The following is a 12,733-nucleotide window of genomic DNA, read 5'->3' as shown; positions in this document are numbered from 1 at the left end:
TTGAGGCCTCCTTCCCGATGGGTCTGTGCATACTTGAGGCCTGCTTCCCCATGGGTCTATGCACACTTGAGGCCTCCTTCCCCGGGGGTCTGTGCACACTTCAGGCCTCTTTCCCCATGGGTCTGTGCATACTTGAGGCCTGCTTCCCCATGGGTCTATGCACACTTGAGGCCTCCTTCCCCGGGGGTCTGTGCACACTTGAGGCCTCCTTCCCCGGGGGTCTGTGCACACTTGAGGCCTGCTTCCCCATGAGTCTGTGCACACTTGAGGCCTGCTTCCCCATGGGTCTGTGCACACTTGAGGCCTGCTTCCCCATGGGTCTGTGCACACTTGAGGCCTCCTTCCCCGGGGGTCTGTGCACACTTGAGGCCTGCTTCCCCATGAGTCTGTGCACACTTGAGGCCTGCTTCCCCATGGGTCTGTGCACACTTGAGGCCTGCTTCCCCATGGGTCTGTGCACACTTGAGGCCTGCTTCCCCATGGGTCTGTGCACACTTGAGGCCTCCTTCCCCATGGGTCTGTGCACACTTGAGGCCTCCTTCCCCGGGGGTCTGTGCACACTTGAGGCCTCCTTCCCGATGGGTCTGTGCACACTTGAGGCCTGCTTCCCCATGGGTCTATGCACACTTGAGGCCTCCTTCCCCGGGGGTCTGTGCACACTTGAGGCCTCCTTCCCGATGGGTCTGTGCACACTTGAGGCCTGCTTCCCCATGGGTCTGTGCACACTTGAGGCCTGCTTCCCCATGGGTCTGTGCACACTTGAGGCCTCCTTCCCCATGGGTCTGTGCACACTTGAGGCCTGCTTCCCCATGGGTCTGTGCACACTTGAGGCCTCCTTCCCCGGGGGTCTGTGCACACTTGAGGCCTGCTTCCCCATGGGTCTGTGCACACTTGAGGCCTGCTTCCCCATGGGTCTGTGCACATTTGAGGCCTGCTTCCCCATGGGTCTGTGCACACTTGAGGCCTGCTTCCCCATGGGTCTGTGCACACTTGAGGCCTGCTTCCCCGGGGGTCTGTGCACACTTGAGGCCTGCTTCCCCATGGGTCTGTGCACACTTGAGGCCTCCTTCCCCATGGGTCTGTGCACACTTGAGGCCTCCTTCCCGATGGGTCTGTGCACACTTGAGGCCTGCTTCCCCATGGGTCTGTGCAAACTTGAGGCCTCCTTCCCCATGGGTCTGTGCACACTTGAGACCTGCTTCCCCATGGGTCTGTGCACACTTGAGGCCTGCTTCCCCATGGGTCTGTGCACACTTGAGGCCTCCTTCCCCGGGGGTCTGTGCACACTTGAGGCCTCCTTCCCCATGGGTCTGTGCACACTTGAGGCCTCCTTTCCCGGGGGTCTGTGCACACTTGAGGCCTCCTTCCCCATGGGTCTGTGCACACTTGAGGCTTCCTTTCCCGGGGGTCTGTGCACACTTGAGGCCTCCTTCCCCATGGGTCTGTGCACACTTCAGGCCTCCTTCCCCAGGGGTCTGTGCACACTTGAGGCTTCCTTCCCCATGGGTCTGTGCACACTTGAGGCCTCCTTCCCGATGGGTCTGTGCACACTTGAGGCCTGCTTCCCCATGGGTCTGTGCACACTTGAGGCCTCCTTCCCCATGGGTCTGTGCACACTTGAGGCCTGCTTCCCCATGGGTCTGTGCACACTTAAGGCCTGCTTCCCCATGGGTCTGTGCACACTTGAGGCCTCCTTCCCCGGGGGTCTGTGCACACTTGAGGCCTCCTTCCCCATGGGTCTGTGCACACTTGAGGCCTCCTTCCCCGGGGGTCTGTGCACACTTGAGGCCTCCTTCCCCGGGGGTTTGTGCACACTTGAGGCCTGCTTCCCCATGGGTCTGTGCACACTTGAGGCCTCCTTCCCCATGGGTCTGTGCACACTTCAGGCCTCTTTCCCCAGGGGTCTGTGCACACTTGAGGCTTCCTTCCCCATGGGTCTGTGCACACTTGAGGCCTCCTTCCCCGGGGGTCTGTGCACACTTGAGGCCTGCTTCCCCATGGGTCTGTGCACATTTGAGGCCTGCTTCCCCATGGGTCTGTGCACACTTGAGGCCTCCTTCCCGATGGGTCTGTGCACACTTGAGGCCTGCTTCCCCATGGGTCTGTGCACACTTGAGGCCTGCTTCCCCATGGGTCTGTGCACACTTGAGGCCTGCTTCCCCATGGGTCTGTGCACACTTGAGGCCTGCTTCCCCATGGGTCTGTGCACACTTGAGGCCTCCTTCCCCGGGGGTCTGTGCACACTTGAGGCCTCCTTCCCCATGGGTCTGTGCACACTTGAGGCCTCCTTCCCCGGGGGTCTGTGCACACTTGAGGCCTCCTTCCCCGGGGGTTTGTGCACACTTGAGGCCTGCTTCCCCATGGGTCTGTGCACACTTGAGGCCTCCTTCCCCATGGGTCTGTGCACACTTGAGGCCTGCTTCCCCGGGGGTCTGTGCACACTTGAGGCCTGCTTCTCTCACCACTTCACAAGAATACGTGTCTGTCTTTTCAGAAGCTCCCTCATGGCTCATGTCTGCCAGGAGGTTTCAACTTAAATTTACCTAACCTCATCCCAAAGTGTTGCTTTTTTGGAGTCATTGTTTTTTGTGCACAAGGAACCAGGTAAACTGTCCCCTCTCAAATTCATTCCCTCTAACCAAGCATCATCAGCTGCCTCAGCAGGTAGCAGGGCTTGGAGGGGACAGGTGCATTCAGGTCCCTAGTGGGCCATGCAGAGAGCTCATCTCCAGTTCTTTCACACAAACCCACAGAAGCTTTCATTGAGAAAAATCTCACCTAACCCCATGCAACAGGTGCCCACATGCCATGCCAATAACAACAAAACAAACTAAACAACGAGTCTACATTCACACAAGTACTAAAAACAATACCTTTAAGGAGCAGAGAAGCTGGGCATCCAAGGCTCACCCCTGTCATCCTAGCTACTCAGGAGGCTGAGATCTGAGGATCGAGGTTCAAAGCCAGCCCAGGCACCAAAGCCTGTGAGATTCTCCAATTAACCACTAGAAAACTGGGAGTGGCGCTGTGGTTCAAGAGATAGGGCAGTAGCCTTGAGCTGAAAAGCTGAGGGACAGCACCCAGGCCTAGAGTTCAAGTTCCACCAAAAAAAAAAATGCAGAGAATGGTGCACCATCAGGTGAGAGGGGCAGAGTAATGCTTGTTATGCCAGCTGGGCGGCTGGCTTGCATCACGCTTCAGGGCTGGTCACCACAAGCTCCTCCTGTGCTTATGTCTCCCTCATGGTCACCACTGCCCTGGACACCCTGCCATGACCCTGCACTGTCTTGGTAGATGACACCATGCTGGAAAGGCTGCTCGGGGCCCAGGAAGGAGGCTTAGGCTTGTCCCCAGAGTACTCCGCCTTCCTGACGCGTTGTTTTGTCTGTCGTGTGCGCTGCTTGCTGGACAGCACCTCCGGCTTTCTGGTGAGTTGACAAACTTCTGGGCAGCGCAGCAGGGCTCAGCGCTGGCTCCCTGATATGCAGGGCACCTCCACTGTGGGAAAGGGGAGGCTGGCAAGGGCCCAGGGGTGGAGGCTGAGGCCAGGTGACAGGGGAGGCAGCTCAGGGGCTGGAGGGACCCCTCTCACCATGGCTGATCAGGGTTGAAAAACAGAGGTCCTGCCTGGGTGCTTCGATTCAGCCTTCTGGCTCACATTAGACACTTGGGTTTCCACTTTTCCCACTATGTTATGTCCTTTACCTATTCTGCATTAAAAGAGAAGGGACATAGCAGAGCCACCACCCACAGACCCAGCCTACTCTGGAGACCCCCAAGGCCCCTGTCCTCCTACTCCTGGTCTCCTCAGGGTCCCAGGTCTTCAAAGTTACCTTACCAACCTGCTGTGAACCTGTGGCCACACGCGTCCATGCCCACTCTGTGATATCCCTGCTGCCCTCTACCTGGTCTGTAGACATCGTTCCTGGTCCCTCCTCCTGGACTGAGGACTTTGGGGACTCCCTCTTCCCTGTTGTAACAGATGCCTGTCTGTCTGTCCCCTCCCTTCGCTGAAGGTTACCATGGGTCCTAGAAGTCCTGTCTCCCACATCTGGACCATGGGCTCCTGGACCCTCCGAGGTCAAGCCTTGGTGTCTGCAGGGCTCCAAGGAACATTTCTAAAGCCAGGCTGAGATTGCCAGGGGCACAGGTGAACCCTGGTGGAAGAGTCCCAGAGAAAGATGGTGGGCTGATGTCTGCGGAAGGTCCAGCCTTGTCCCCTCGTCTGTTTACAGCTTACGGAGATGCCCCAAGTTGCCTGTGCCTCAGCCAACTTGATGGCTGTCTCTGTGAGATAGCCTGGCTACCCTGCCCGGGGCCACACTCTGAGCTCCCCAGGGACAGGTCTCACCTCATGTTCCTAACTTGGGGCCTCTGCCCCCACCCCCCGTCTCTCTTTAGATAACTCAGAGGGAAAGGCACCCCTACCAGCCAACGGGCCATGAGATCACATTTTCATTAGCTTCCTTTTGTTCATTGGCTTTTTTTTTGCATTAACACGTTTTTAAAAATAAAAATATTAAATGTATATAATACAAGTCAGGCCTTCAGAAAAGCAAACATAGATGACTAGAGTGTCCCTCCCTCTCACTGCCGAAGGCCTCCTCTGGGCATCTTTCCCTTCCTGAAACAGCTTCTAGGCTCCTTTTCTCATGTCACGCCTACAGTTGTCCCTGCCTGGCTGGTGAACTCCTCTAAATGGAGTTCTCACGGCACCTATCTCAAGTTGAGTTTTCCCAGTGACAGCCAGTGAACATGGTGAGCACATAGTTTGTGGTGTTACTGTGACTAAAGCCATCTAGGAGAAGAATGATAACTGATTCCTGCCTTGAATTTTCTTCTGTGAATAATTTCCCTCGCTAACAATCTACATCTTGCCGGGTGGAGTGTCTCACACCTGCCATCCTAACTACTCAGGAGACTGAGATCTGAGGATCGCAGTTCAAAGCCAGCCCGGGCACTAAAGTCCGTAAGACTCTCATCTCCAGGTAACCACCGGAAAACCAGAAGTGGCGCTGTGGCTCAAGTGGTAGAGCTGAAGAGCTCTGGGACAATGCTCCGACACAGAGTCCAAATTACACAACCAAGCAAAAAAAAAAAAATTCCACATCTGGACTGGAAGTGTGACTCAAATGACACAACGCTAGCCAGGAGCCAAAAAGTGGAGTGGAGGAAGAGGCTCAGAGTTTAAGCACAAAAAAGGTCCTAGGGCCACCGCCCCCCCCCAAATCTTTCATTAGGGGGCCATCAACCCCCTAATAAGTGTAGTTTAGCTGATGTTGGATCCTGAGGCACAAGGAAACGAGAGGAGGCCGTTGGAGAGACAACGGTCCCAGCCTCCCTATCAGTATGGCAGAGGCACCCACAGCTATGCACGGCCTTTCAGCTCACTCATTTTACTTTCACATGCAAGAGGCCACTCTTCACGTCACCCTCCACTACGATGCTGTCTCGATGGACCGTGTGGTTCATGCTTTATTTAGGGCCTAGGTTCTAGGGAATTGGTTGGAAATAACGTGCTTATTTTTATAACCTTTTTATTCCAAATTGTGTGGACATTGAAATTTATTATTTATTGGTTTGTAAGGAATGTTAATCATTGGAGGGGATTTACTGCACAATGGGGAAGAGATTGAAATGTAGCTTAAAATGAAACTGTGAAACAAGTCAGGAGCCAAAAAGTGGAGTGGAGGAAGAGGCTCAGAGTTTAAGCACAAAAAAGGTCCTAGGGCCACCGCCCCCCCCCAAATCTTTCATTAGGGGGCCATCAACCCCCTAATAAGTGTAGTTTAGCTGATGTTGGATCCTGAGGCACAAGGAAACGAGAGGAGGCCATTGGAGAGACAACGGTCCCAGCCTCCCTATCAGTATGGCAGAGGCACCCACAGCTATGCACGGCCTTTCAGCTCACTCATTTTACTTTCACATGCAAGAGGCCACTCTTCACGTCACCCTCCACTACGATGCTGTCTCGATGGACCGTGTGGTTCATGCTTTATTTAGGGCCTAGGTTCTAGGGAATTGGTTGGAAATAACGTGCTTATTTTTATAACCTTTTTATTCCAAATTGTGTGGACATTGAAATTTATTATTTATTGGTTTGTAAGGAATGTTAATCATTGGAGGGGATTTACTGCACAATGGGGAAGAGATTGAAATGTAGCTTAAAATGAAACTGTGAAACAAGTACTCAGTAGACGGCATTGTGGTAGGGCCTGTTAGGTCACTGCTACTCCTAACAGACAACAAGGACTGGCAGGGCCAGTGGGTCACAGTGCCCTGAGTGACTTCATAGGGTGCTCCAGCCGTCACCCCACAGTCTGGACACACGCCACCCAGGCCGTTGTAGCAATTCTGAGATCCAGCTGGAATTAGGTCTAACTTGGGATCAGGCTGGCAGAAACTGGCTACAGATCTGGAGTCGCTTTCTCCGGGAAGATGGGTGTTAGGTATTTCCTGGTGCACCTAGGAAGCTCCTCGCCAAGCATGTGCCTGGCATTCAGCAGGTGTTTACAGTGTTGGTTTCTTCAGTAGAGCCATGGGTGGAGGAAGGGGAACAGGTGGAGGGGCAGAGGAAGAACGGGGTCGTGTGGTGAGCTCATCGCTCACTGCAGACACCCGTCACTCACCACTTTCCCTGGTAAAGACGTCTTTTATTCGGATTTGTAAGGTGTTTACTGGCTTTTTAACTCCCACTATACATGCCAGGTGAATAAAAGCAAGTTGTCTCTAAGTCTTCCCATTACTAAAGTGACAGTTTGGGAATTCCACATTTAAAAGAAATCTGAAACTGCCCTGAGAGATCATCGTTAGCCAACTTCTGCCAGATGGTGGCTGAAGGCTCAGGATGGGTCTGTGTGTGTTCATGTCCACTGGGTTCACACACACACACACACACCCAGGCCCATGTGTACACACAATGAAAATATAATGCACACAAAAGGTTGCAGAGACTGCAAAGGAATCTCGGCAAAATTGGTCCCCAGGGGACTGAGGCCAGCAGATGTTCCTGTGGGCTTGCATGGGCCGCTCAGGGCCAGCCACCTTCCCACATGTGTGCTGCTCCCCAAACAATCTGCTTTCTGTCTTCCAAACACCAGACGATGCAGTTCCAAGGGAGGCTGAAGTTCTTGTTTGGGCAGAAGAAGAAGACCCCGTCAGGAGCCACGCTGCCCCCTCCGCTCTCACTGTTCTGCACAGTGGCGCCAGTCATTTTAACTTCGGTGGCAGAGATGAGAATGAACAGTGCATTTCTGAGGGCGAAGCACAGGTCAGACATGGACTCGAGGTAAGATTGCCCCCTGGTGACTGCAGGTGGGCACTGCCACCTGCCTACTAGCACATACTAAATAGGAAGTCTAGCATGCATAGGTGACAGCGGACAGGAAAAAGTGCTTTCAAACGTACATCTGAAGACCGTGTACCATACACCACTGGTTGTAATGAGTCTGAGCCCGGCTCCCGGGGAGACACTCTAAGCGATTAGGGCTAAAGCCTCTGTCTCTGCCCTGGGCTGGGCCCTTTCCTCACCTCCTGCTGGGCATGCTCCCACTGGGCTGTCCACTGGAGACAGCTGATGGGGCCCAGGTCATGGCTGTGTCTGTGCTTCTTGCCAGACTTCTCAGCATTTCAGAAGGACAAAACTCCCGGTGTTATTTTAGGGGAAGAATGGGTCTTGTCTGTGATGCACGGATGAGTTTCCTGGGAACCTATAGACACGTTTTCCACTATGTAGAGAGACTGCTGAGAGAGTCTAGCAGGGTGGGTGGAGTAGCAGTGTGATGGGGCTCTGATCCTCACCCCAGGGCCTGTGGGAGGCACTTTCCCCGATTCACTGCTGGAACCCTGTAGTTCACACCCCCTCGGTCCTCAGAGACCATCCCCGGCGCAGGACTATGTTGTATCTACTACAGACACAACTCAGCTCATAGGCCATGGCTTCACAAGCCAGAGCAGGGTGACTTCAAACACACAGAGTAGGAATTGGCTCAGTTCTGCTTTGATTTTGAATCAAGCTGGCACCATTTCCCGGCCACGACCCTTCCCTGCAAGCCATGACCCTAATGCTTGCCATTGGATTTTCTTCCAGCAGCAGCTCGAAGCACTAACTCTTGTCTGGCCTTTGGTCACAGGCAGAGTGCCCCAAAATCTCTTTTTGGCAACCTGGTGGAAATGTTGACCCTTCCCACTAGTTGTGCCTCCTAAGAGGCAGTCCAGGAGATAGTGTAGGGGTCTTTCTGCTACTGAACCCCAAGCCCTACCAAGGATATGGTGTGCGCACACTGCCTCCTGGCTGGCGCCACCAAGTGTTCCTGTGAGGTAGGTTCTGCCCGCCCTGAGCCTGCTGAACTCCATACACACACCTGTGCCTTCCATGAGGTGGGTTCTGCCCGCCCTGAGCCTGCTGAACTCCATACACACACCTGTGCCTGCCATGAGGTGGGTTCTGCCCGCCCTGAGCCTGCTGAACTCCATACACACACCTGTGCCTGCCATGAGGTAGGTTCTGCCCGCCCTGAGCCTGCTGAACTCCATACACATACCTGTGCCTTCCATGAGGTGGGTTCTGCCCGCCCTGAGCCTGCTGAACTCCATACACACACCTGTGCCTGCCATGAGGTGGGTTCTGCCCGCCCTGAGCCTGCTGAACTCCATACACACACCTGTGCCTGCCATGAGGTAGGTTCTGCCCGCCCTGAGCCTGCTGAACTCCATGCACACACCTGTGCCTGCCATGAGGTGGGTTCTGCCCGCCCTGAGCCTGCTGAACTCCATACACACACCTCTGCCTGCCCCCATGTATCTGGCTGGAGTTTTCTCGATGGCTCCTCTGACCACTCAAGCTCAAGGCCAGTGTCCTGGAGTGCCTGCTCTCCTCTGTGGGTGTGATTTCAACCTGTCAACTCTGAAACTCACCTCTGGCCTTTCTAGCGGTGGTTACTCTCAAGGGTTTGTCTGGCGCTTTGCTTTCCTGTGTTGGCTATTCTCCCCTCTATGTTATGGGTCCAACTGAAACTGTGCCTTCACAGATACAGAGCACACAGGGGCAGCACCCAGGCATTGTGCTGGGGTCTGAGGCAGAATACTAGGTCCCCATGTAAGCTAGCAAGCTGACCAGGATAGATTTCTGGGAAGTTTTAAATTAAATTTGATATATCTTCTTGTTTGGTAAGACATGGTTTATAAACATGAGTGAGGAAAACAACTCCGCAGGGAAAGGGCACAAAAGTAAGACGTGGTAGGTGCCGGGGCTAGTAACCGAGGTGGACCCTCTCTGCAGGGCTCAGGGTCAGGGTCTGAGACTCGCATGGTGAAACTCAGCTCATTAAGAAATGCTCTGCCTTCTTTCAGAATTTTCTATGTTTTTAAGCTGATTTAACTTTTTTTCCTGTTTGTGGTATTGAACTCAGGGCTGGCCACTCATCCAGCCATCTTCTTTGCTGGTTATTTTGGGGATGGAGTCTTGTACACCTTTCTGCCAAAGCTGGCTCTGATCTGTGATTTGCTGGGTCTCAGTCTCCTGAGTACTTAAGAGCACAGGTGCCCTGTTCGATGTAGGTTGTTTTTATCAGGGACTCATAGGAGCTTTATCTTTCCCCAAAGCTTACCCAGTCCTGAGCGGAGCTAAGGGGTAGTGAGGATGGAGAATACCCAATGCCCCCCGTGTTCAAGGTGAGAAATGCAGATAGATCTTGGTGCAGGCCCACCCATCCCTGGGCCCAGACGGAGGCCTACGGGGGCTAGCAGTGGCTGCGTCTCCCACTGGAGACAGGCTTGCAAAGACTACAGCCAGATATGTGTTCATTGTACTTCACAGATCATCCGGACAGAACGGTGGCAGAGGTATGGTTCTGTGGGTGGAGCGCTAGCCAGTGGGTGAGGATGTCAGGTACTGAGTCCCAGTCCCAGTCTCAGATGCAAACAGATGTGGAGGATGCCCCCCCCCCCGTGTCCCCGCCAGGCATCTGCATTGGGCAGAGTCCAGAGCCAGCTGTCTGCATGCACTCTATGGTCTGTTCACTCTACACACAGAGTGCCAGGTCTTGTAGGGACTGGCTCTGAGCAGCTAAGGGCACTGTTGCTTTCCTGGTGAAGATTGTATGAGATGCCTCATTGCTTTGGGATTCTCTCGTTAAAGGCCCCTGTAACCCAGGCACGGTGGCACTTGCCTATAATCCTAGCTATTTAGGGGCTGAGATCTGAGGATCATGGTTCAAAGCCAGCCCAGGCACTAAAGTTCGTGCGACTTTTATCTCCAATCAACTACCAGAAGACCAGATTGGTGCAAGGGGTAGGGCAGTAGCCTTGAGCTGAAGAGCTCAGGGACAGCGCCTAGGCCCAGAGTTCAAGCTCCATGACCTCCCCACAAAAACACATGTATGATTTTGCCTACTTGCTAAAACCTATTTCAGACCTCAAAGCATCCGTCATTGGCAATTCTGTCAAGATATATTGAACCTTACATTGATTTTTATCTATTCTTCATAGGTCAAAGGCTACCACAAATCTGTGTGAACCAGAACTTCGCCAAAAACACGACTACTTAGCAGGTACCTGTAAAACTCCTCTGTCTCATCTTTTCTAAATGGATAAAAGGTCTTTGTCTGCACTGCATACTGCAAATCCCACGGCAGTGCCACCGGTTGGCAGCTGCTTCTTTAGCTCTAATCTCAGGAACTGGACAGTCTTCTTGCAAGAACAAAGTTTTCTCTCCGCCCCACAGTGACAGCTCTCCTCCATCCAACCCTCACAGGAAGGAGCAGTGAGGAAAGCACTGTTACTGCACACAGAGCACAAATGGACAGCGTCTGCTGGGCCCGGGTTCTAGCCAGGGCCCCATGCCTGAGCCTCAGAGGCAACTCTAACTTCATCCCGAACCCTAAGGCGGGAGCACTGTAAGTAGTACCAGGCTTCTGAGCCTTTGTCCCCTTGTTAAGTCACCAAGGGTGGGGTGTGTGAGAAGAAAGGTTTGGTCATAGTCTTGATTCCATGAGGGAAAAGCTAAGCTGCTTTACTGCCCACTCTGTACCCAGACAGAATCCCAGCTTGGGCAACATCGAATGATGGCTGTCTTGGAACCCTCACTGCTCTTAGACACACACAAAGGCCACTTGCCCTTTCCGCCCCAGCTATGTACTTCTCTGGTCCTGCCCAGGGGTCTTAATGACCGGACTGGGTGCGGAGGGTCCACTCTCTCCTAGCATACAGACGCCTATCCCAAGGCCACGATGGACCCTGCCACAGGGCCTGGCCCTCTGGTTTATCCCCCCACTGTGCCCAGATTAGCCCTGTCCTCCATGGCATCTTCTGGAGACACTTTGCTGTGGTAGGAGAGAGAAATCCTACCGCTTGCTACCCAAGCACCAGGGGCTAGGTGAGGAGGAACAAAGGGGACCTACATGGCACTCTCAGGCCACCAGGTGGCTGACAAGGACGGCAGGGCCTGAACCACCCCTGCAGAGTCAGCCAGTGACATGCCAAGCCACCCTCTAGTGGAGGCTGAGGTCCCGTGGGGGTGCGGCCACGCCTCTGTCACTGTCTGTGACCGTCTTCTTGTCAGGGACAAGGAAGAAGAAGGTCAGCAGAGGATGCCAAGTGTGTCTGAAAAACTGAAGAGGCCAAGGGAGGTGCGCGGATACCCTCGTCCCTCCGAGACACCTCCGAGCTGGGTGACAGGGCCACACAGCCGGGAGGACGGCGGCAAGCGGAGGATTGAGCCGGGTGTGGGGGACCCACGCCCCACGTGTGTTGTGCCCCACGGCTCCTGCGTGTCCTTCCCAGGCACCCAGGGCATGTCCAGTGCAAGTGGCCTGGCTACTCCCCCCAGCGATTCATCGGCTAGCCACCATGGTGCCTACTGCCGCCAGACCAACAGGCCCTTGAGGGCCGTCCACCAGGCCCAGGTGAACCCACCCACCCATCATGTCCCCCACAGCAACTTGGGGACCCAGCTTCCCCCATCTGGGGTGCAGTGCTTCGTGGCTCGGGGATTCTCCATAGAGCGTGCCAACCTGCCTGGTCTGCCGGTGCCAGGAGGTGCTCCCTGCAGTCCCCTGTCACTGGAAGTGCCAGTCAAGGTGGAAAACAATGCTGGATCGCAGGACGTGGCGAATGGCTCCCCTTCCAGCAGGGTGTGGCTAGGAGCCAGTGGTGTGGTCACTTTCTCTGCCAAGGTACACCTGAAAACAGAGCCAGATCACCAGCCCCAGGCCTGCCCCCAGACCCCTGGTCCCTACAGGAGAGCCACAGCTGGATCCTGCAGGGAGCTGGCCCCGCTCTACCCTGCACACTGTGCCTTGCTGGAACGACGGACTCCCCACCACCTCTGCATACCAGGCCGCAGAGAGAGCCAGCACACCCCTCTGGGCGACGACTGCAGAGCATCTGGGGCTGGGCCTGTGGTCAAGTGTGAACCCTTAGACTCACTCTCGTGGGCTTCTCCTGGCCAGGGGGGCTGCATCTGAGATGTTCCCCAAAGTGCCTCTGTGACACTGACCCTTCCAAGGCAGCTCCCTACCTCAGCGGCCTCTCTCCCGGAAGCCATGCTGTCTGTCCCTGTACAGCTAGCTCTACCATGAGTCTGGGGACACACACACACACACACACACACACACACACACACACACACACACACACACACGAAGCCCAGGCTCCATACATGTAGCAGCATGTAGGATTCATGGGAGTTCTTACATACAAACCCAAGTCTGTGTGAGCAGGACAGCATTTCTCT

At 54.6% G+C, this 12,733-nt stretch overlaps 1 protein-coding gene across 1 annotated transcript in view; it reads left to right on the top strand.

Moving 5' to 3' along the window:
- The window catches only part of Ahrr (aryl hydrocarbon receptor repressor), a 60,358-nt gene extending 47,625 nt beyond the window's left edge, over nt 1-12,733 (top strand). Inside the window, 5 exon segments of the mRNA XM_090331195.1 lie at nt 3,295-3,428; nt 7,101-7,288; nt 10,489-10,550; nt 10,754-10,895; nt 11,561-12,733. Of these exon segments, the coding sequence (XP_090187321.1) occupies nt 3,295-3,428; nt 7,101-7,288; nt 10,489-10,550; nt 10,754-10,895; nt 11,561-12,578 (1,544 nt within the window). The 3' untranslated portion in view covers nt 12,579-12,733.

Source organism: Megascapheus bottae, chromosome 4 (genome assembly GCF_031878675.1).
Source record: "Megascapheus bottae isolate mThoBot1 chromosome 4, mThoBot2.hap1, whole genome shotgun sequence".
NCBI classification, from domain to species: Eukaryota; Metazoa; Chordata; class Mammalia; order Rodentia; family Geomyidae; genus Megascapheus; species Megascapheus bottae.
Note: the sequence above shows the minus strand (reverse complement) of the source record. Positions and strands in the feature narration are given on the sequence as shown.